Source organism: Hyla sarda, chromosome 5 (genome assembly GCF_029499605.1).
Source record: "Hyla sarda isolate aHylSar1 chromosome 5, aHylSar1.hap1, whole genome shotgun sequence".
Lineage (NCBI taxonomy): Eukaryota > Metazoa > Chordata > Amphibia > Anura > Hylidae > Hyla > Hyla sarda.
This window is the reverse complement of record NC_079193.1, coordinates 234236973-234262199: the sequence shown is the minus strand read 5'-3', so window position 1 is coordinate 234262199 and position 25227 is coordinate 234236973. Positions and strand designations below refer to the sequence as shown.

Below are 25227 nucleotides of genomic sequence, written 5' to 3'. Positions count from 1 at the left end.
AAGATTTCTGCTATTTTTGCCGGCCATTTTCCGCAACAGATGCTATTATGCAGTTTGCAAACCAGGCATGGGAAAACCTTGGAAAACAGGACATAATAGTAAATGGCTGAAAAAAAGGACCTTTCATTTTATTTTATGTCCTTAATCTTACTTAACAGGAATTACGAGTTGTTTTTCCATTTAGTTCAGAGCAGCTCAGTATTTCAAAAAAATGGACATTACTTGGTCGATTTTGTGAACCATACCCCGGACATCTTTAGGCTGTTTTATGGCTTGAAAAACATGCCAAAAGTACTGTATGGGAACATAACTTTATGCTGCATGGCACTTTGTTTACTTTTTTTCAAGACAATGCTAGTTTGTGGTGAAAGGTGCAGGAGCAGTTATTAGCTTTCTAGTGCAAAGTTGGTGCTATTCGCATGTATGAAAGGACACTAAATATACTGCAGCTCTATTAGAGTGTGTTCACACGTGCACAGTTTTGCTGCAGATATGCTGCAGATTTGCTGCTGCAGATTTTGCTGCCCATTGACTTGGGCCCATTGACTTGCTGCCCATTGACGATGGGTAGAAAAATCTGCTACAGCAAAAACGCATGTGTGAACGCGGCCTAAGGGCTCGTTCATGCTATTGGATTTCTTTTCAAATTCGCAGCGGATCACCCGATGCGAGTTTGAAAAGGGGTGGGGTCTTCATGCGCTCCGCTGTTGAAAATCCACCGCAGACCCTATTAAAGGGGTACTCCGGCGCTAAGACATCTTATCCCCTTTCCAAAGGATAGGGGATAAGATGCCTGATCGCAGGGGTCCCGCCGCTGTGGACCCCCGTGATCTTCCACGCCTCACCCCGTTAGAATCATTACCCGGAGCGTGTTCACTCCGGGTCTGATTACTGGCGATCACGGGGACGGAGCATAGTGATGTCACGGCTCTGCCCCCGTGTGACGTCACGCTCCGCTCCCTCAATGCAAGCCTATGGGAGGGGGCGTAATAGCTGTCATGCTCCTCCAATAAACTTGCATTGAGGGGGCGGAGCATGACATCACATGGGGGCGGAGCAGTGACGTCACTATGCTCCGTCCTAGTGGTCAAGATGGACTTAGCCTGAGGACCTCCAGCGGTTCCGGAAGCCGCTAAAGGTGGGTGTTGCATGGTAGATCCCAGGGGGTCCTTTGGATAGGGGATAAAATGTCTTAGCGCCAGAGTACCCCTTTAAAGTCAATAGGGCCTATGGCAGATTTTCAACAGCGGAGATTCCGCAGGCAAAAGTCTGCTGCGGGTAGCGCATGGAGACCCCACCCCTTTTCAAACTTGCAGCAGGAGATCCGCTGCTAAATTGAAAAGAAATCCGCTTGTCTGAATGAGCCCTTAAGGTGTAAACCTGGCTCACAGGTATTCACACACACCGGATCTGCTGCAGATTTTACAACTTCAGCTCCGCAGTGGATCCTGTTTGTGAATTCACCCTGAAACAGATATGTATCCACTGACTAGGTGACTGCAGGCAGGACTATTGACCAATGTAAACAATTGATATGGAAATTAAACAGTATTACACAATTGGATAATTTTTCATCAAACACTAAAACTGTAATACCCCTTGATAAAATAGTTCTGCAGTGATAAAAACACTGTAGACCATGGGGCCAATCTTTTGTAGAGTTATCTGTAATATAAGAAGTATTTTTCGTAACAAAAAAGGTAAGTAATTTACTATAATGTCATTTATATATATTTTTTTCCGTCTATTTTGTGCCATGTTTTATATTTGAGTATACACTAATGAAAATCTTTTGTCATTTTGCTGTTTACCATTAGTCTCCCACAGAGGATGTAAGTATAAATGCTTTAGTGCTGGTAATAAAATATAATACTGTATTTCCTATAATTGGGGATAGTCTTTTTTTTCCGAAATGTAATACAATACAATTCAACAGAAGAAACCAGATCAAGGGATTTATTCCATCATGGTACAGTTTTTCCTGACCGATCTATTAATTTTGAAGACACTGAAAGGCAACGGAGCCTGGTTTATGGAACATAAGTATCCCCAATCATGGGATGTGCATGAACAGTAGCAATAGTGAGAGGTAGTAGTCTACAGTGTATACTATGTATTCCCAAGTGCATCTATGTATGTATAGTTCATAGGATTTATACGAAAGCATGAAGGAAACATGTTGAATGGCTTCTGATGCAATCAGTTTAACAATGTTGATTAAACACATATATATATTTTTCCTGGGCTTCCAGCGGCGGCACACATATGGGGATACATTCTCCTGTAGACCCTTACATAGAAGAGTATGATCCTAGCAATAAGCACAAAGATTGATTAATGCCCCCCCAGCCCTATATAAGACCCCCACAAACCGACAGAAGGCGTAATTATTTTCTTCTACAGACATTTGAAGAGTGAAGTACAAGGATTGTGGCTCCATACCAGAAGTTTTTTAGGTCCCCGGGACGCCATAACAAGACTGCCAGATGTATACCGGCGGGTTTCCCCGGTCCCTCAGCTGTGCCCGTATCCTCCGGAGTGCCATGGTTCTGGGTTCTTGGAACTAGAGTTATTCTTATGCCGGAGTTTCTTCAGCGGCCGGCTTCTCAGTTGCCATGGTGCCCACTTCCTGTTCAGCTAGCATGGGTACAATGACGGCGTGGTTTGTGCGCATAGGACGCATGCGCGCAGGTAAGTTCCTCCGGAGCCTGCTGCGCAGGACCTGAAGTTCGGGGGCGAAGCTAGTTATAAAATATTGCCCGCGAGTCTAGCTCGCTGCACTCTCCCAGAGGCAGCAGACTCCTCACACTCTGCAGGTGTTATACCATATAATGGCTGAATATGGGATAGCTTCTAATTTTTTGTCATGGTTGAACTGTCTTCTTAAAGTTTGCATCTGTGTATTCTATTTTTCTTAATAGTAATGGCGCAAGAAAGGGGTAAAAGGAAGAGGAAGTCCAGACACAACGTTTGTGATGTATGCCAGGCACCTCTTCCAGAATCATGTGAAGACAGGAAGTGTGCAGATTGCTTACCAGCCAAGTTGGGTAGCAGAATTTCACTGGATTCCTTTTTAGGCTGGTTCAAAACGAAACTTTCCTCTACTTTTGAGGACATAAAATCCTCTCTAAAATCCAATAAGGGAAGCAAGAGAACTAAATATATCCAGGAGCCCTCAGCCTCATCCAGCACGGCTAGGGAATCAGATAGTGAGGATTTGGAAGTCATGGATGTAGAATCCCTAGATTATATTTATCTCCTGCAAAAAGAAAAAATGCCAAAGTTAATATCTGCAGTAAAACAAGCGTTAGAGTTCATGGATTTGATGGAGAAAGATTGGACAAAGCCAGAAAAAAAGACGGACCCAGGAGTTAAATTTAAAACTACACACAAATTGGATCCAGCGGGTTTCTCAAAATGGGAAGCTCCTCCCAAGATGGACCTACCAGCAGGTAGGCTCACCAGAAATTCAATCTTTCCTTCAGACGAGTCATCTCTACTTACAGATCCGATGGAAAGAAAGGAAGAGTCACTTTGTAAGAAATCATATCTTGCCGCTGCATCCTCTGCCAAGGTTGCCATCGCATCAGTGAAGAACTGGGACAGAAGTCCAGAATCCTTGGATGTGGAGATTCCAGTTACAACTGCAGTGAAACAGGATCTTTTATGGTGGCTGGAAGAAGACCGTCTAGTGAAAGGTAAGAGTCTCCTTTTTCATCTCCCGATGGTGCTCACAACGGATGCGTCCGGCTCAGGCTGGGGTGCTTATGTAGGGAACGCCTGGGTTCAAAACAAATGGAATCAAAAGGAGAAGAAGTTCTCCTCGAACCTTAGGGAATTGAGAGCTATAAGAAAAGCTCTTATTCATTTTTAGCATCTACTCTGTGGTCAGTCGGTCCAAGTGGTAACAGACAACCTTGCATCGGTCTTCTATGTGAACAAGCAAGGGGGAACAAAGAGCAAAGCTCTGCAGACAGAATGTGCACAGCTGATGAGGTTGGCCGAATGTCATCTATTGTCCCTAACAGCAATACACATAAAGGGCTCATGCAACACCACAGCGGATTGGCTGAGCAGGAACACGATGTCTCAAGGAGAATGGGAGATCAACACGGAAATTTTCCAGAAGGTAACCAAAAGATGGGAATCCCTTCAGTAGATGTGATGGCAACACGTCGGAACATGAAACTTCCAAAATTCTGCTCACTAACGAGAGGGGATCACCGAATGGCAGTGGACGGTCTCTCAATCAGATGGACCGGGATGTTCGCGTATGTATGTCCCCCAGTCAAGCTTGTCCCTGTGGTCCTGAAGAAAATCAGGGACGAGAACGTGAGGGCTATAGCCATTATTCCCTTCTGGCCCCGAAGGGCTTGGTTTCATCTCGCATGGAGTCTTTTGAAAGGAGAATTCTGGAAACTACCTCTGCACAAGGAACTTCTACACCAAGCAGAGATTTACCACCAGAATCTCGACCGGTTACATTTAGCTGCCTGGAACATGAATGCTCCACACTAATTGGGTAGGGGTTTTCTCAAGAGGTGATCAAAACCTTGCTGGCCTCAAGAAGACCGGCTACCATGAAGGTCTACACCAGAATATGGATTCTATACACAGCTTGGTGTAGGATTAATTTCATGACTCCTGAAGAAGTTCCTTCATTACTTCAATTCATGCAAGAAGGCTTTGCTAAAGGGCTTAAGCTAAACACCTTGATGGTACAGGTTATTGCAGTGAATGCTCACCTAAATGGGTTATTTTCAGGATATTTATTAGTTTCAAGATTCTTAAAAGCCATCAAGAAGCTTAGGCAAGTATTTCATAACCCTATGCCTTCCTGGGACCTGCCTCTAGTTCTGAGAAAATAATATTGTCAGCCTTTTGAGCCGTTATCATCTACTTCTTTGAAACACATATCCTTCAAAACAGTATTTGTAACTGCTATAACATCCAGAAGAATCAGTGCTACAACAGCCAGAAGAATCAGTGAGATGCAGGCTCTGTCCTGCAAGGAACCATATCTAAAAATTCTACCAGAAGCAGTCATTTTCCTGACCATGCCAGGTTTCTTGCCAAACGTTGCCTCAACTTCTAATATCAATCAAGAAATCTTCCTCCCAGTGATTCCAGAAGAAGGAAATCTTAATCTTTTAGACGTGAAGAGAGTGGTATCGGAATACGTGGAAAGATCTTCCCCCTTTAGATCTTCAGAGGGTTTATTTCTCCAGTTTCAAGGTCCGAACAAGGGGAAAAGAGCAAGTAAAGCCTCCTTAGCTCGTTGTATCAGAGATACCATCAGACTATGCTACGAAGCAGAAGGAATTCAATCCCCTTTGTGCTCATGGGCAGAAAGATATAGTATTCCTCTGGATCTGATTTGCAAGGCCGCAACCTGGGCATCTCCCACTACGTTCATCAAACACTACAGGTTGGATGTCGCAGTGTCAGAGGAGTCAGCCTTTGGTCTGAGTGTTATACAATCCGCTGGGAGCAGTTAAGATTTCCCTCCTTTTATTTTTCATATTTCTATGGTCTCCCCATATGTGTGCCGCCGTAGAATGCCCAGGAAGTGGGAAATTTATATCACCTGAAATTTCCATTTCCTGTAGTCCATAGGCGGCACAAGGATCCCTCCCAATAAAGTTATAGTGCTGCATTAATGTCACGCCTTCTGTTGGTTTGTGGGGGGCTTATATGGGGCCGGCCCTGTGGGGGGGCATTAATCAATCTTTGTGCTTATTGCTAGGATCAGACTCTTCTATGTAAGGTCTACAGGAGAATGTATCCCCATATGTGTGCTGCCTATTGACTACAGGAAATGGAAATTTCAGATAAGATAAATTTCCCATATATATAGGGCTTTGCAGGAAACCTTGCCTAAATCAAATGTCTTATAAAGATTTAACAGCAATGCCTTTTTTTTTTTTACAGACAAATATAGGCTTTTTCTATATATTTACTGTTTTCATATGTAGCCCCCATGTTTCTCCCATGTCATACAATTCATGCATGAAATTTACCTTCTATATGGCAAAAAATAAAAAATGTAACAATAGCTTCAGATTGACTCTCAGCATGTGATTACTTATAGCATTGTATGTATGACAAAGTCTTTTATTACACGTTGTACAGGGTAACTAGAAGAGAACAGAAAATACATTCAGAAGAAATATTTGTGTGTGAAAATAGAAATCAGTGTGGGGTTAAATTGCTTAAAAATTATATAGATTAAGAGATTTGTTCCCATGTGTTCATGATGTGAGCGTTACAACACTTGTCCTTGGTAGGGTATTAAAGTGTATTCAGAACCAATAGGAAAAATATCTTAGAGATTAAAAATGAATTACTAATTAACAAGGACACTTTTATTTGTTGTTTACTTGGACAGATTTATTAAAAATATATTTAGATATTGTTATACATTAATGTACTTATAGTGAAGAGTTGATGCTGTAGGCATACAGAATGGGGCCAAACATATTATATGTATACGAAAATGTACCCAAGTGTGTGTTTGAAGTTTTGACCATGGTCCAGTAGATCTCCATCTATGTGGTAGCGCTTTATTCAATTTTGTTCAATTAAATTTCTACAAAATTTCTACAAAATTACAAACATAATATTTCACAAAATGATGTGAAGATTTAATCTTCAACATGTATAATGTCAGAAATATCCATAGTTGCAGAAACGTCTTTAGCTGGCTAAAATGTGAACCTAATAACCTAATAGATGTAAACAACACAATACATACAGTATATGTATTCCTTAACACTTCCTTAACATGAAGGTGTCAACCTAACCTGACACTCACCAACCTGTTTAAGGAACAAGAAGCAGAATTAATCTTAAAGGAAATATCCAATGCTGAAAAACTTATCCCCCATCCTAAGGATAGGGGATAAGTTTCAGATTGCGGGGGGTCCAACTGTTGGGGGCCACCCGCAATCTCCTGTACGGGGCCCCGGCAGCCCGCGTGAACGGGGCCTGTTGACCACCGCATGAACCGGCGGCTGACACGCCCCCTCAATACAACTCTATGGCAGAGCCGGAGCGCTGTATTGAGGGGGCGTTTCAGCCGCCGCTTCGTGCGCTGGTCGACACCCGCTATCTGGCCAGCGAGCCGGGGCCCCTTAGGATAGGGGATACGTTTTTCAGCACTGGACTACCCCTTTAATCTCCTTCAGTTTGTTTTTGCCCAGTGTATTAATGGGCGCTGTCACGATCACACCCTATCGGTCCAGCCAAGACATTAAAGAGAGTGTGATGGTGCAAGGGTTAAAGCCGCCAGACCTCTGGGTATCCACTACTAGTCCCAGCAAGTCACCAAATTAACCCTTAGATAAACGTGTTTCCACCAGAGCTGCCTTCAGAAAGGTGAGCTCATATATTTAGAGATCAAAGACCAGAGCTGATTAATTAAACATTTAATCTGATAAAAGGTATCACAGTGCTATATATATATATATATATATATATATATATACAGGAACAAATGACATACAGGTACAAAAATATATAAAATAGTTTTGCAAGACAAGTTCAGAAAACAAAAGATGAAGTTCTTACAGCATGATGGTATCAGTCCATGAGAGTGAGAGTCCAGCTGTTCTTAGGATGGTCTTGTCAGCTTGTGGCACAGCCTTGAACAACCTGAGTCTAGCATTGTTTAAATATTATATATCTGCCTTTTTGGAGGGAGACTACATTCCCCCCTCCCCTCTGATCCCACCAGAGGGGCATCTCTGTTCCTGGCCCTCTTATCTGGTTGATTATATGATGGGACCAGAGTGCATGACTTCCTGCTGCTTCAAAAGAGCCTTTGACTTCAAAGGAGATGTAAACAAACAGCCAGACCCCCAATAAAATGCAATACACAAACCCACAGTCTAAATGACCTCCACCCCCAGGTCTTGGATAATACCTCACACACAGTTATAATTTATAATACACAGGCGCATGTATGGCAAGCTAAATAATCTTCGAGACGATGAAGTTGGGGAATGTTTCTTTTTCCTTACATTAAGGAGGACCCGTGGTCTCTCTTTTAAAAAAAGGTGAGATACAGGCATGTATAGATAGCTGGGGGGGGGGGGGGGCAGGCGGAGATATAGGGCTCGGCTTTGATAGTCTTGCTACTCTGTAAGATGGGTAGGATGGCATTGTACTGTGTGTGCTGTACTTCCTATAGCGGGGGCCTGCATATTTAATAGCCTGGACATGTATTTAGCTCCGGCCAGCACTCAGACAGGAGGATCTTGTTGAATGCAAGACCTGTTTCCCGTTCACTGAGCACTGGCTGGAGCTGAATACATGCCACAGACATTAAGTATGTAAGGCCCTGTCATAAGGAGTACAGCTCACACTGTATAATGCAAGATTGTAAGAGCGAATACCGAGATATAGATCTCTGTAACAGGTGGGTGATCATGATTCTATAAAAAGGTACGTGGTTAGCGCCCCCCCAGCTATCTAGACTGTATCTCACTTTTAAAAGAGAGACCACAGGCCCACTTAAAAGGGAATCTGTCAGCTTTATATTATGATCACAAACATGAGCAAATAACTGAGGGAGAGATAAAACAAATGATACCTGTCTCTTAGCTGATTGCAGTTTGTAAAGTTATAAAATCATGTTTTCTATCACTTTCAAGTGCCATAGAGGCCAGACTGAGCTGCAGAATGCACACTTTTTCCCTGCTCCACCTAAATTTCAACTCTTACCCCCAAGGCTACAATTAGTTGAGAGTCTGAACAAAATTGCACATGACAGCTGTAGCCAAAGCGTAACCATTGCAAACTTATGCTATTAAACTTTATGCTATATGTTATTGTAATAATCTCTTTAGTTAGGTTCTTATTGGTCTTTTATAGGTGAAACCTGTGTCCCACAGCAGAATCAATGTATCGGCACGATTTAGAAAAAACTTTCAAGAGCCGTGTACTGTGTTGTGAGTAATCTTATTTCAAGCATTACATTGTTTATATATTGAAGCATGTTTATATTATTATTTATATTTAAACTATTTATATGATACTATATTCTTTGTCTTTTTTTCTACCAGCCTTATTGCTAATGGAGATATCATGAACCCAGTGGTACGTTTATTGCTACCTAGAAAAGTCCTGGACCAGTGGGAACTTGTTCTAGCCATGGTTACTGACAAAGTGAAACTCCGGAATGGAGCAGTACACAGGTGTGTGCTTTATCTTTATTCTGGATCTGCTAATGTTCAAATTTAATATTAAAGAAGTTATCCATCCATAGTAATCTTTTTAGAGCTCAGAAAACTGGCTCATAAATAATAAGGCATACTCACCAGTTTGATTTCCCTCTGCTGGCATTCTAATGGTTCCTGGTCCTTGTCCCAATGTGCAGGAATATACAGTAAATATACAGGAAATGCGCACTAAGCCAATCACTGGATGCAGTGGGGATCCTTGAGTCTTTTGTCAGTATTAGAAATAAATGTTTATTAATACCATAGATATATTGATAAAATTATTATACTACTTCACCCTTACATAGTTATAAGGTTAAAGTGTCCCTGTCAATTGACAAAACACTTGATGTGTTACAGAGACAGGCCAAAAGTATTAGTCAGTCTGGTTCTGGGTGTTTAGACCCCTACTGATTTCTAAAATGAGCTGGGAGAAGCGCGCAGCTGTTTACTTCACTCCCTGGCTCACTAAAATATATGTCCAGTTGCACTAGATGGGATCCATAGATTTATAATGAAGCCCATCTAGTGCAAGCGGACAGAGAACATGCTTCTCCCCGCTCTATCTAATATTCGGTGGGGGTCTGAACACTTACACCACGACTGATGACATGTCATAAAGTTTTGTTAAATGACAAGGACACTTTGAGGAGATTTCCTCATGAAAACAAGAGATGTATCACTGAAGACATTTTAAGTAGTGATCTATGTAGACAGTACCAATGCAATTCACTAATCCAATGAATGTGTTATGTCTGTTTGTTTCATTTAGATTATACACCCTAGAAGGAATTCCCATTAATGATGGCTCTGAACTAGAAAATGGACAATTTTATGTTGCAGTTGGTCGAGACAAATTCAAAAAGTTGCCATACAGTGATCTGATATTCTCAAAGTCATCTGTTAGAAGGGCACAAGGGTAAGCCGAAACTTTATTGCATGTTCCTTATGGTCTGTATTTTAATGTTTATTTCCTTAAATAAATAAATGGGGCAATTCTAACTAAGTATAACCCTTAGTTCCTTAGTATAATCCAACAATAATATAATCCCAGTGTCTGTACTTTCATAAATTACATATTGATAACTAATATTTATTTTCTTTTTCCATGTCAACTAAATTAATTAGATCCAAAGCATCTTCGTTGCCTCCAATAAATGGATATAGAAAATCCAAGGAGAATGTAAGTACCTTATGTAAGAAAACCTATGTGCAGATGAGTTTTAGACTAAAATAACTTGCATGTGATTGCTATTTAAAGTAAGTGTGTAACAAGCAGGTCCCTGCGGAACTGTCAATCTCATCACATTGTACACACACCGTATCCCTAGAGATGCATAGCCTAACTTTGGCATACTAGATACAAATAATAGACTACATAGCTTACTTTAAAATATCACTGTGTCACATCTATACTACAGATGTACTTTCCATAGGCTTACAATTGTTTTTATTTATTTAACTTTTACTTAGTGGAGATCAATATGGCTGACCCTGGGGCAAGGTCAGTTAGTACTAGAAACTAGTACAGTTCTATGCTAGAAAACTGTACTGGGCTGTCAGTATTTATGGAATTCTGGTTGCTGAATAAATATAGTTTTACCATATTATTTACTTGACTTAATTAGTTAAATAAATATTACAATAATAATAAAAATCTTATTAATGTAGAATATCAAGGACACTTGGGGCATTTGACTGGAATTTGTAGCGCGAGTTAATAATTGTGGTAACTGACCCACGTGACAGTGATCAATGACTGGACAAAACTAGACCTATATACAGTGAGTCAGCATGGAGAGTATACGGTCAATTTTTAACAGAGTTCACTATGGTTGACGGCACATCTTATTAAGCCGTCATCATTCTCCTTTATAAATAAAACATGAACCACAAACAATGTAGTTTATTCTATATCATATTTGCAGATATTATATAAAGGTAGCCTATAAGTAACATGATAAGTTGTTTATTAATAACGTTATTTAATGACCAGAAGCCTTTAGCAATGCATAATAATAGTAATAAAATAATAATATAATGTATACCGATTAAAGATTAACCAGGGTTTTTGTTGGCTGTGTTTTCATGGCTGCCACTGATCACCACTGATCTCGGTAGTCTCATACCATATACCATTAAAGCCAATGACTGGCTGCAGCGGTGACGTGGGTATACTAGCATGGGCATGTGAACAGAGTTGAGAGGAAGGAACAAAGCCATGAGATTGTAAGTGGCAGGGGATTTTACTGGTGAATATATCTTTTATATCTAACATATATTTAACATATATTATAATCATAATGCCAATTGATAGAAAAACTTTTTAAAAAATTGGGCAAACCCTTTATTTACATATTATTTGATACATGTTTTTATTTATTATTAGCTGATAATTTAATATTAGGTCTTCATGACATTTTGATACATTGTTTTAATTGTTTGCTTAGTATTAATTGTATGGACCTATATTTGTTATTGTTATATACAATGTAATACAAAAAAAATATTTAACCAAACGGAATGCACATTGAGTCATTTAAGTTATGCTTAACTAACACTCTGGGCAGCGGGGGTCTGAGTCACACATTAAACCACTCACTGCCCTGTGTCCATAGAACAAGCTCTGCTTCTAGTCTGTAGGAAGCATTGGCAGCTTACTGAAGATTAGATTAAAGAAATATGATGATAAAAAGCAAGCTTTCTTCTTCTGGCACCTGGAGAATGTATCCATATTTTAATAAAACATCCAAAGTTTAGAGTAATATACTAGTTTATGTCTCCTGACCTTCTTGTTTTAGTAAATACCTGTATTCCCCATAAAAGAAGAATTTTAGAACATCACCCTGTCATCATCCCCCCACCTTCATCATCACCGCCTGTCATCATCCCCCCCCTGTCATCATCCAGACCACTGTGATCATTCCCCCCCTTCATCATCACCGCCTGTCATTATCACCGCCTGTCATCATCCCCTCCCCTGTCATCATTCAGACCACTGTCATCATTCCCCCCCTTCATCATCACGGCCTGTCATCATCACTGCCTGTCATCATCCCCCCTGTCATTATCCATACCACTGTCATCATTCCCCCCCCTTCATCATCACCGCCTGTCATTATCACCGCCTGTCATCATCCCCTCCCCTGTCATCATCCAGACCACTGTCATCATTCCCCCCCTTCATCATCACGGCCTGTCATCATCACTGCCTGTCATCATCCCCCCTGTCATTATCCATACCACTGTCATCATTCCCCCCCCTTCATCATCACCTCCTGTCATCATCACCCTGTCATCATCCCCCCCTTCATCATCACCCTGTCATCATCCCCCCACCTTCATCATCACAGCCTGTCATCATCACCGCCTGTCATCATCCCCCCCTGTCATCATCCAGACCACTGTTATCATTCCCCCCTTCATCATCACCTCCTGTCATCATCACCGCCTGTCATCATCCCCCCCTGTCATCATCCAGACCACTGTCATCATTCCCCCCCCCCTTCATCATCACGGCCTGTCAATCCCTTTTCAGTGGTCTTCAACCTGCGGATCTCCAGATGTTGAAAAACTACAACTCCCAGCATGCCCGGATAGCCATCGGCTGGAGGTCCGCAGGCTGAAGACCACTGCAGCCTTCGTCATCATCCAGACCCCCCCCCCTTTAGTTTTCTACTTACCTCCCCTAGGTGGGAAAGAAGGGTGAGCTGTTCCGGGCCATCTATGCTGCAGGGACCGTCCGGTGGGGAGGGTTAGTCGTTCCGGGCTGTCCATCTTCACCGGGAGGCCCTCTTCTCCGCTCCGGGCCGGCCCCAGACTCATGACGTTGCCTTGACGATGATGCACAGGGATGTTAATGCGCAGGGACAGACGTCCCTGTGCGTCGTCATCAAGGCAACGTCACTAGTCCGGGGCCGGCCCGGAGAAGAGGGCCTCCCGGTGAAAATGGACAGCCCGGAACGACTAACCCACCCCACTGGATGGTCCCTGCAGCATAGATGGCCCGGAACAGCTCACCCTTCCTTCCCACCGAGGGGAGGTGAGTAGAAAACTAAAGGGGGGGGGGGGGTCTGGATGATGATGAAGGCTGCAGTGGTCTTCAACCTGCGGACCTCCAGGTGTTTCAAAACTACAACTCCCAGCATGCCTGGACAGCCGATGGCTGTCCGGGCATGCTGGGAGTTGTAGTTTTGCAACATCTGGAGGTCCGCAGGTTGAAGACCACTGAGAAGGGATTGACAGGTGGAGAGTTCACTCTAGTATAAGCTGAGGGGGTCATTTTCAGCACCAAAAAAACGCGCTGAAAAACTCGGCTTATACTCGAGTATATACGGTATCTAAATTTCCACACGGTTGTAGCTAGTTGGGGGCATGTCCCTACACTGCCTGAGACTATACATCATAGTTTGACTAGCTTTTTCAATAAGAAATACTGAAAATTTTCTAATGAAAGCAATTGCAAAACCTATTGGTTACACATGCTTTACATCATATCAAAAGTTTTTGTATCTGACAGTGCCCATTTAAGGGCCAGGCCAATTTTATTTTTGCATTTTTTGTTTTTTCCTCCTCACCTCCTAAAATCCATAAATCTTTTACATTTCCATCTACAGACCCATATAAGGGCTTGTTTTTCATGTGACCAATTGTACCAACCTCTCATTTTACCAAAAAAATGTATGGCGAACCCAAAGAATTATGTACACTTTACGGTAAAAATGACATGTGTCCTTTATTCTGTGGGTCAATATGATTAAAATTATACCCCTGGCTTGATACTTTTCTATTTTTGCACCGCTTAAAAAAATCTCAAACTTTATGTACAAAATCAGTAATATAAAATTGCCCTATTTTGACCACCTATAACTTTTTCATTTTTCTGTATATGGGGCAGTATGTTGGCTCCTTTTATGCGCCATCATCTGCACTTTTTTATCGATACCACATCTGCATATATAAACTTTTAGATCACTTTTTATTTATAAATTTTTTTATAAAATGTGACAAAAAAGCTGCATTTTTGGACTTTAAAATTTTTTTTTACGTTTACACCATTCACCGTACGGGATCATTAACATTATATTTTGATAGTTCGGACATTTATGCACGAGGCGGTACCAAATATGTTTATAAAAAAAAAATGTAACACTTTTTGGGGGTAAAATGGGAAAAAGGGACAATTTTCATTTTTATTGGGGGCGGGGATTTTTCACTTTTTTAAAAAACTTTTTATTTTTACATTTTTCAACTTTATTTTACACTTTTTATGTCCCCATAGGGGACTATCAATAGCAATCAGTTGATTGCTAATACTGTTTAGTGCTATGCATAGGGCATAGCACTGATAAGTATTATCGGCTATCTTCTGCTCTGGTCTGCTTGATTTCAGACCCGAGCAGAAGACCCGAGGAGACAGCTGGAGGCAGGTGAGGGGACCTCCAGCCGCCATTACACATGATCGGATCCCGGCAGCAATGCTGCGGGTGATCCGATCATCTATTTTAACATGCGCATTGCCACAGATGCCGTTATCTGTATTGATCACGGCATCTGAGGGGTTAATGGCCATTACCAGCGGGTCCCTGGCTGCTGATAGCAGCCGTGACCTGCAGTGTATGAGGCGAACACCGCTCCGATGCTCACGGTCATGCACAGGATGTAAATGTACATCCTGGTGTGCTAAATACCTCCGCACCTGAATGTACATTTATGTCCGCGATCGTTAAGGGGTTAATACAGAATCTCCGGCTAGATATAGTCTGTCTTTAGAGTCCGAGGGTTTTCGAGTGCAGACCGTTCCAACATTGCCAACCCCACAGACTGCAATGTATTCCGCTTAAAAAATGAACAAGATCATTCTTTCGATGGATTTATTTTCATGGCGTGCACTTTACAGCGCAATCCTATTGACTTCAGCGGGACTCTGCTGTACCGAACTTCCTGAGCGGTATTTCAAAACAGAATTCTGCTCGTAAATTCTATAGTGTGGACCAACTATAGTGTGGACTATAGTTGTTTTTCATTATATTTACTCTACAAAATGTGGAGATATATCATCAGGATACGTGCATGAGACTCACTTAAAAACACCAGTTTGTATCTTTTTCTGTGCTTTTCTATAAGTATATAAGTAGAGAAATGCTTCACTATACTAGTTGTGCCCTGCACAAGCCTAAAGTCTTACTTACTTTAGTTAACTTGTATGTCAGAAATAATAGAGCAGGTATTTCATACATATGGAACTTAGTCTGGACATCTGTATTTATACAAGACAAAAAAACAAACAAAACGTGTTACGAAATAGGGTCAGATGAGAGTTGTGTCTTTATCACCATGGTCCTTATAGCAGTGGCATGGTCTCCCTTTATGGTGAGTACGCCCATGACAATAATATGTTACATTTGTTTAGTATGCTGAAGGTTGCCTTCAGCATGCCTGAAAGTTTTGTCTCAGAAACAAGTTTCAGAAATTCTGAGCTGTCAGGTGCTAAATAAATGGAATCTGAGATTGTTGGGGGTCCCAGGAGTCACAGCTCTACCAATAAAACATTATTACATATCCTACAGCTTTGTCTTCAGTCTTCTTAAGTATGTATGCTCTTCACACTCAAATCACTGCCCAGGTGTGGAACTTCACCATTTCCACTAACAGACACATTAGCAAAATTCTTGGGCTACAGTTCACTGTAATAATGAATTCATGCACTCACGATTAGAAGATTTATTTCTTTTGTTTTATTCTTGGTTTTCTGTAATGTTCAAAGCTTTACACATTTCATATGGTACAATTCGTGGAGCAGAAGCGTTCACGCTAGCAGAGATCTTAAAGGAGTACTCTGGTGCAGAGTATTCCTGTTCCGTCCTGCCCGGGCTGCAAAAAAAATGTCACATGGCGCTCAGCCTATCGCCGGCCACCGCAATGTTCTGCCTCGGCCGGCAATAGGCTGAGCGCCATGTGACGCTTCGTTACACACGGAAGTATGAAGAGGATGGACCGGAGGACCGATCAGCTGTAGTGGTGCTCCGTGGGAACCCAGGAAGGTGAGAGATGGTTCATTTTCATTTTTTTTGCACCCCGGGCAGGACGGAGCAGGAATACTCTGCACTAGAGTACTCCTTTAACATGCTAGTTGGGAGCCATCAGGGTCTGACGCGACATTTCGGGGAACTCCCCCTTACTCATGCGTAAAGAAATAGTGAAAATGAATGAAAAACTGAAAACAATAAAATCAGAAGTTGAAATTGAACAAATGCAAAGTGAGTTAACCGCAGAACTGGAGAAACTTAAAACCATAACATTGCAAAACAAACTGCAAAAATTTGAACATGACATGAGAGACTATTTGCAGAATCGCGTCTATACCTGGGCAAAGGAAAGATGACAATGGAGACAAAGAAAACCTATATACATGTATACACAATATACATTTTCCGACAGACCTCAAAAGCCAAGTTTTTTAGGAAAAGCGAAAGAAAAGGCTGGCTCAATAGAAAAACCAATGGACACTACCGTAAAAGTGGTACAGTAAAAAATAAAAAATACAGAGACAAAGAAAAAGGAAAATAGATGGTTCCAAAGGAGAAGACCTAGTTGTAAACACTGAAAGAACTGTGCTGAATAAAGGTTTAGGGTTTGTCCCTTCATATAACAAAGGTGTCTTTGAATTTAAAGTAGATATGTTTAAATTCTGTCATAATATTAAAATGAAAATGTGTTTACAAGGTAAAGAATGATCTATGCTGTATAAAAATAAGCCCTTACAATTCTATCCCTGATTTACTTAGCAAAAAATCCTTTTTTACCTGAAGTAATAACAAATAGTGTTGATGCTTTCGCCCAAATAGTAACATCCGAGGTTGTTGAAAAATGGAATGATACCCGTAGGTTAAATTCCAGTATTTCCAGAGAAGAGAGAAATGCATTAAAAATGTATGTGATGGCTCCTCCCTTGTTATAAAGAGGGCTGAAAAGGGGGGCCATCGTTCTAATGAGAAAGAAATATTATTTAAAAGAGGCTGAAAAGCAATTGACAGAAATGTATATTTGACATTGAAAGAAAACCCGACATCTAAACTAAAAACTGACATAGAAATGTTTGTTAATCAGGCATTAGAAGAAGACATTGGGCCTCATTTATTAAGAGTTTCAGGTTTTTACTAGTGGGAATAGTTGTTTCAGACTTGTAGAATTCCTCTCTATTTACTATTGGGAAAAGTCGGGAACATTTTCTGACCAGCTTTTTCTAGGTGGATATTTCCAGCCATTTATCCCCAGGATTTTCTGTGAATTCAATAGTAAATCGGTCGGGTTGTGAAACCACGCCCCTTTTTCGGTCTGGCCATGCCCCCTTTGTGCACACTGTTGCACACTGCCCCCTCCCCCCAGGCGCACACTGGCGCAGAAATGTCTCAGACACTCTGCGCCAAAGTAACCAGACAAAAACTGGTCGGTTTCAGTTTAGTAAATGAGGCCCATTATCTCTAAAAAAAAAAATGTGTTGAATTTCCCAGGGTCCCAATCCTGTATCTTCTCCCCAAAATCCACAAGGATCGCGACCAGCCCCCGGGGTGCCTATTGTTTCAGGTATGGGCTCCCTGTTGGAGCCGCTAGCAATCCTTGTGGATAGCTTCCTTCAACCAGAGGTTAAAAAACTGGAAAGATGTCTACAAGATACCACACACTTTTTACAATCAGAAATTGATGCTACTAATGTCAAATTCCTTTGCACTCTGGACGTCCAAAGTTTATATACTAACATTCCACAAAGGGAGGGAGCACAATGTATTAATGAAGTCTTATGCAAAAATAATTACTTTGCTTTGTGCAAAGACTCAATGAGGCCCATTTTACTATTAAATTTACCCTTACTTATTCACAAAAAACTGAAATCAATTTGACATTACTCTATATGTAAAAAGCACTGACAAAAAAACATGCTACACAAAAAAAGGTTCCATATCACTAATATTTTTCGTGGATTGCTAAAAAGTCAGTAAATTCGAGCAAAAAGAATTATCAGTAACAAAGAATATGAGAAAAACAAAGAAACCATTATAAAAAAAATTCTAAACAGAGGTTATGATAAAAAAGATCTAGACAGAATTGAGAGAGAAGTGGCTCTTGTAGACAGATCAGAACTATTAAAAAGAGAGAAAAAAACTAAAAATCAAATGGACAGAGTAATGTACGTTAGTACATATGACAGACATACTAATCTCATTAAGAAAATCGTAAACAAATATTGGGGCATTATAAAATCTGATCCCAAATTTGGTAATCTTTTTAAAGAACTACCTATGTTCGTGTTTAAAGGGGCCCCCCTCACCACCGATCGCGTAATACAGTGAAGCGACAGAGGAGAGGGAGAAGGAGGAGACCCGCACCAGATCCCTGCTATTGGTCCATCTGTACTGACGGACCATTAGCAGTGATCGCTGGCTGGGGATCGCTGCGATTGGTCCCTGGCTGGCTTCAGTGACAGTTTAAAGTTATCAGGTACATGTACGTGGTGATTTGGAAAGTCATCCCTAATCAACACGTACATGTACCTGATTTTGCGGGAGGGGGTTAAATTGAGATTGACAGAACATAAGAATTCAACTAGAAAAGCTCTTAGTACTAAAACAATAGGAGAATCCACCAAATATAGTGAAACAACTGTGGCGAGACACTTCTTAGAGTGCATGCACACTACGTTTTTGCTATACAGTTCCCGTATTCGGTTTCAAGTTAAAAACCGCATGGAACTGTATAGAAAATCATATGCATTTACTTAACATTGTAAACTGTATGTCAAACACATCATCCGGTTTAGTTCGTTTTGCGTCTTATACGGTTTTGTCTGTTTTTTTTTACCCGTACCCAAAACCGTAGTCTACCACGTTTTTTGGTTCGGGTGAAAAGCTGTATTAAACCGTATACGTTTTTTTTTTAACATGGGAGTCAATGGGAACCGTACAGAACCGTATGTGGTTACGGTTCCATGTAGTTTTCACCAAACGGTTTTTGACTTTTCACAGTTTTTTTTCTTGGAATTTCAATAAAACAAGTGAAAGTTTATTCAAAATGGAGTGAAAAGTAAAAAATGTATACTTTTTTTTTCTTAAAAAAACGGATGCAATCGGACATAATTTTTCAAACCGTATACAGTTTTTAACCTTATATGGGTTAAAATTTGTACACACGTTTTGATACAGTTTAGTCAGGTTTTGAGGAATCCGTTTGTCTTCAAAAACCTGATACGGGAACTGTATTGCAAAAACGTGGTGTGCATGCACCCTTAGAAAGACAACACAGGGTTAAGGAAATACGCTGGCATATATTAGAGCAAGTTCACTGATGCTAATGACAGTATAAATCGCAGGCGTCTCTTGCAACAACAGGTATATTGGATTACATACCTTGAGACGATTGCTCCATCAAGCTTAAATGAAGTCTGTAGTTTAAAAGCTTTTCTGTAAAAGTATATCTTTTAATCCAAGATATTGGTTCAGATGCCACGTATAAATACAAAAATAATAAAAATGAATCGAAAGAAAGGCTGATTAGCCACATTTGTGCTATCTTTTCTAATACCTTGGAAGACCAGGCTCTAGTATGCATGAGTAAGGGGGCTTTCCCCCGAAACGTCGCGTCAAATCCTGATGGCTCCCAAGAAGCATGTTAAAATCTCTGCTAGCGTGAACGCTTCTGCTCCACGAATTGTACCATATGAAATGTGTAAAGCTTTGAACATTACAGAAAACCAAGAATAAAACGAAAGAAAGAAATCTTCTAATCGTGAGTGCATGAATTCATTATGAGGGTACATTCACACGTTCAGGACCTTGCGCAGATTTGATGCGCAGGATTTGTAACTGCCGATTAGAAGCTGTGCTCAGTCATTTAGTTTACATTGAAATCTGCTGCAGAAAATCCTGCGCATCAAATCTGTGTATGTGTGAACGTACCCTTAGGATTTTCAGCCTATTTTACACTGCAGATCCGCTGGTGAAGGCCTGCTCTATGCTGGCTTTACATGTGCCTGCTCGTAGTGGCAATACACCGCTACCAGCAGGCACACTGCGATGTGCGTGTCACAGTATACTCGCACATCTTGGGAGCTCTCTGCCTAGCTCAGAGCAGGGAGAGCGGCCGCATTGTGCGAGTACGCGCGCTCTTCGCTGCAGTGTGTCTGCTCGTAGCGGCGTTTTGCCGCTACCAGCAGGCACATGTAAAGCCAGCATAGAGCGGGCCTTCACCAGCGGATGACCAGCGCGTGTGAACGTACCCTTACAGTGAACTGTAGCCCAAGAATTTTGCTTAAGTATCTTCAGTCTTATCTTGAAAGATTTCTCCCGTAATTATTTTCATTCTACTTGTGAGATCTTCGTGTATCAATCTGCACTTATCATGCCAGAATTCTTGAGCTATTAAATGTCGGGTTAAGGGAACATTACTGTATTATGTTCACAATAATTCAGTATGTCATTGTGCCCATAATACAGTAACATTCCCTTAACTCAACATTCAATAGCTCACGAATTCTGGCATGATAAGTGCATATCGTTGCACGGATATCTTATAAGTAGACAATGTCACCATGAGCTCAGTTTAGATAAATGTCCGGCAGATTGTCATTTTTGTGGTCAGCTTCTCCTTATCACATTACCAACCATGTAACTGTGAGATGTGTAGCGCATTGAGGACAATACCATTGATTATATGTAAACAGTGTTTCCAAAATGTGACATAGTTGTAACTGAACCAACAATCACATATTCTCAGCTGCTATAAGGAAGAACACCCAGTGTGCTGGATTTACAGTAAATGTTATAGTTATTGTTCTGGTACACCTAGGACATTTATTATAGACCTTACTTGATCCTGAGGACTGTTTCAGCTGAGATACACTTCTGGAATGTATTTATTTATGTGGTTGCCGGAGGAACTGAAGAAGCCGAGGGACTTGTTTTATCCCCCAGATAATGGCCGATAATTAGGCAGGTTGTTGTAGACAAGAGATGAGATGTGTTCTGCTGCTAAGGAAACTTACACCACAACTGCAAGCACATGTTCCCTATAGACACTCGGGCCTTAGAAGAGCATCCCTTAGGAACAGTGTGGTTGTCATTAGGACCAAAGGTGTTTAAGACCAGTAGAAGGTGTTCTGTAAACAAGTCTTTACATTCTATCCATATCTATCTGTTTTATATACAGTATGGTACGTATGTATTTTTTCATATGACTTGAAGTAACAATACATAAAACCATTTAAATAATATTTAGAGCCCTAAACTATGTTAATATATGCACAATGACTCATGGCTTAACTCGTCCTGTGGCAGTGATTGTCATTTTTACTCTCACATTTCTTTCATCCTCTACTTCTAAGATACTCAAGGTTTTTGCATCGACGTTGTCGTATGATTGTATTTTTTCTGCAGGTCAAGATGTACTTTTTTATTGGCACCAATCATTTTACCACATCATGTATTGCAAAACAAGAAAATATATTTTGGGTGGTAAAGTTGAAAAAAAAAAACAATAAAAAAAAAAACAATTGCATAGTCTTGTCTGGTGAGCATATTTTCTAAGTTTACTGTAAGGCAAAAAAGAAAACAAAAAACAAACACGTGATGATCTGTTCAGTGGTGATCATTTTACAACATATGAAGCTTTTTAGGTCTCTTGTTGTGTGAATATTCAACTTTTGGACTTAAGTAACCAGATCATTTTTGTTGACAGAGGCAAGAACGTCACACAAAATCTACTGGAGGTTCTGCTGATACTGTAGATCATCTCATATCTCCTCAACCCCCTAAAACAAAAGGAAAGCGAAACCCAGAACCTCAAATACTAAACAAACCCGTTCGTGTGAAACAGAAGAAAGAAATGAACAATAATGCGGTCTACCCAGAGAATGGTAAGTTATGAACATGGGGAGAGTAGTTCTCTTCTGTATAATCATTTAAATCTTTAGAATGTATCTTAAAATTTATGAGTTTTTAGTTGTGGTATCTGCTAAGATGAGGGTGTATGAAGTTTGTTTTATTCTGCTTTTAAGACTTTAAATAAACTAAAAACTCAGAAAAACTGTTTCAGCGCATATATATATATATATATATATATATATATATATATATATATGTCCCTGCAGCTATTGCCTGTGTGTCTCTGTGAGGAGACCAAATACAGGAAGTGAGGGCAGGAAAAGAAGGGCTCTGTACACTGAGGACAAGCAGGGCTCTGTACACTGAGGACAAGCAGGGCTCTGTACACTGAGGACAAGCAGAGCTCTGTACACTGAGGACAAGCAGGGCTCTGTACACTGAGGACAAGCAGGGCTCTGTACACTGAAGACAAGCAGGGCTCTGTACACTGAGGACAAGCAGTGCTCTGTACACTGAGGACAAGCAGGGCTCTGTACACTGAGGACAAGCAGGGCTCTGTACACTGAGGACAAGCAGGGCTCTACACTGAGGACAAGCAGGGCTCTGTACACTGAGGACAAGCAAGGCTCTGTACACTGAGGAAAAGAAGGGCTCTGTACACTGAGAACAAGCAGGGCTCTGTACACTGAGGACAAGCAGGGTTCTGTACACTGATAACAAGCAGGGCTCTGTGCACTGAGGACAAGCAGGGCTCTGTACACTGAGGACAAGCAGGGCTCTGTACACTGAGGACAAGCAGGGCTCTGTACACTGAGGACAAGCAGGGCTCTGTACACTGAGGACAAGCAGGGCTCTGTACCCTGAGGACAAGCAGGGCTCTGTGCACTGAGGACAAGCAGGGCTCTGTACACTGATGACAAGCAGGGCTCTGTACACTGAGGACAAGCACTTTTAGGAACTGACTTTTCACTTACTGTGTAATATATCGTAACTCTTAACCCCGTAAGTTACCGTAACCCCATAAGTTCCCTTGGCACATAATAATCAAGGCTATTCTCTCCACCTGTTAGTGGGTTAAAAAATAATCCGTAATCTCTAGATAATGATCAGATATCAAGTGCCGAGCCACAGGAGGCAGACCTCCTCCCTACTCCGTCCCTTCCTAAAGAAAATGCACTGCTCAGTGCTAGAAGCCGAGCCCTGTACATCGATCAAGGGAGGGAGGGACAAGGCGTGCATCCTGCTGCTCAGCATAGCCTCCCTGACACTTAAAGGGGTACTCTGCTCTAAACATCTTATCCCCTATCCAAAGGATAGGGGATAAGATGTTAGATCGCGGGGGTCCCGCTGCTGGGGACCGACAGTGATCTCTTGGCCGGCAGCGGTGGCGTCCGGAACACGAAAGCTTGCAGCTTCCGCGTGCGTAGCCGCCACGCCTCCTCCTATAGATGTGACTGGAGAGGGCGTGGCGGCTGGCATCACCCGTCATTGGGCACGTAGTGGAGTTCACTTCACCGAATGACAGGGGTGCCGCTGCGGAGATAGCGGGGGTCCCCAGAGGACCCCTGAGATCTAACATCTTATCCCCTGTCCTTTGTATAGGTTATAAGATGTTTTTAGCAGAGTACAACTTTAAGCGCTGAGTCTGATCTAGAGCTGACAGACTCCTTTTAATGTTGTGGCTGATCAGAAATAAATATTTTTCGTCTATCTACCTTTCACATAGCTATAGCCATGGCTAATATTCAGAGAGAAAAGCATTTTTATATAAAGGGCTATGACTGTACACCTGCACAGCGTATCACCAGTCACCTTACATGTAAAAAGTAACTTGTCTTTGTTTTTGTATATCATGTACTAAATGGCCTTAATAAGGCGCTCACCTGTCGCTGATATTCTTTAGGATTTCTTAAAAATCGGAGACAAAAGTTCCTTTGGTTCCACCTAGTGGTTGTTATGAATACAGCTTTCTGGATTACAGGAAACAATATAAGCGTTTTCACTTCCCATGGTGAAATACTGGAAACAACATCTCGAAGGGAAACTATATTTGGTTTAATCTTTATTTCTTTTTCACTACTTTTAAGGTTAATTCTGAAGCAATTCCTTAAATGTGATTGTAGTTTAAACTTTATTGATATCTATCAGTGTTTAAAATTTTGGTCTATGTCATAATTTGGATTATTTAGAAGAATGCAAAGTAAATAGATGGGTATGGGTGCTGTGATGTGAGTTGATGTTCTAGTACTGTTGTGATGATTTTCTGTACTGTACCGGCCAGATGCTGCTTTTGTGATGATTTTCTGTACTGTACCGGCCAGATGCTGCTTTTGTGATGATTTTACGTCTGATTTTAAAGAGATTAGGAAGATGTCTTTTTGTCAAAAGAGATCCCTGACAATTGGCACATCATTGGGCAGTGGTCTTCAACCTGCGGACCTCCAGATGTTTCAAAACTACAACTCCCAGCATGCCCGGACAGCCGATGGCTGTCCGGGCATGCTGGGAGTTGTAGTTTTGCAACATCTGGATGTCTACAGATTGAAGACCACTGTCATAGGGTGTCCTGCTGTTTTGAGTACCTGACAGAAAGTGTTCAGTTTCCCTTCACAACCATTACAGGAGAAATTAAACAATGACATGCCCTTCATAAATATATTTTTCTTAGTAAAATTTGGGTTTACATCTTTTTAAAGCATCAGTGACATTTAAATGAAGTTTTGATATGTCAGATGTTTAGATCGCACCAGGTCTCACTCCTGAGACTTACTGTGATCGAGCTTTAATCATGTGAAGTGTGCGGAAGAGCCACCAGATCCCACCGGTTCACTCCATAGACTTATACAGTGAAAGGTTTAAATTCATTTTAAATTTTTAAATCAACTGGTGCCAGAAAGTTAAACACATTTGTAAATTACTTCTATTAAAATATCTTAATCCTTCCTGTACTTATCAGCTGCTGAATACTACAGCGGAAATTATTTTCCGTTTGAATCACAGAGCTGTCTGCTGACATCATGAGCACAGTGCTCTCTGCTGACATCTCTGTCCATTTTGGGAACTGTCCAGAACAGCATATGTTTGCTATGGGGATTTCCTTTTACCCTGGACAGTTCCTAAAATGGACAGAG

The 25227-nt window shown here is 41.2% G+C and overlaps 1 protein-coding gene across 5 annotated transcripts in view; it reads left to right on the top strand.

Annotated features, from left to right (window-relative positions):
- The window catches only part of DCDC2 (doublecortin domain containing 2), a 195970-nt gene that overhangs the window by 45858 nt on the left and 124885 nt on the right, over positions 1–25227 (top strand). For 3 of the 5 annotated variants that reach the window (XM_056521305.1, XM_056521302.1, XM_056521304.1), the window contains exons 3-8: positions 1818–1832; positions 8875–8951; positions 9066–9197; positions 9994–10140; positions 10350–10404; positions 21951–22128. In XM_056521305.1, the coding sequence (XP_056377280.1) occupies positions 1818–1832; positions 8875–8951; positions 9066–9197; positions 9994–10140; positions 10350–10404; positions 21951–22128 (604 nt within the window). The remainder of the gene's footprint in view (positions 1–1817; positions 1833–8874; positions 8952–9065; positions 9198–9993; positions 10141–10349; positions 10405–21950; positions 22129–25227) is intronic. The other 2 variants (XM_056521303.1, XM_056521306.1) reach the window with 1 other exon arrangement.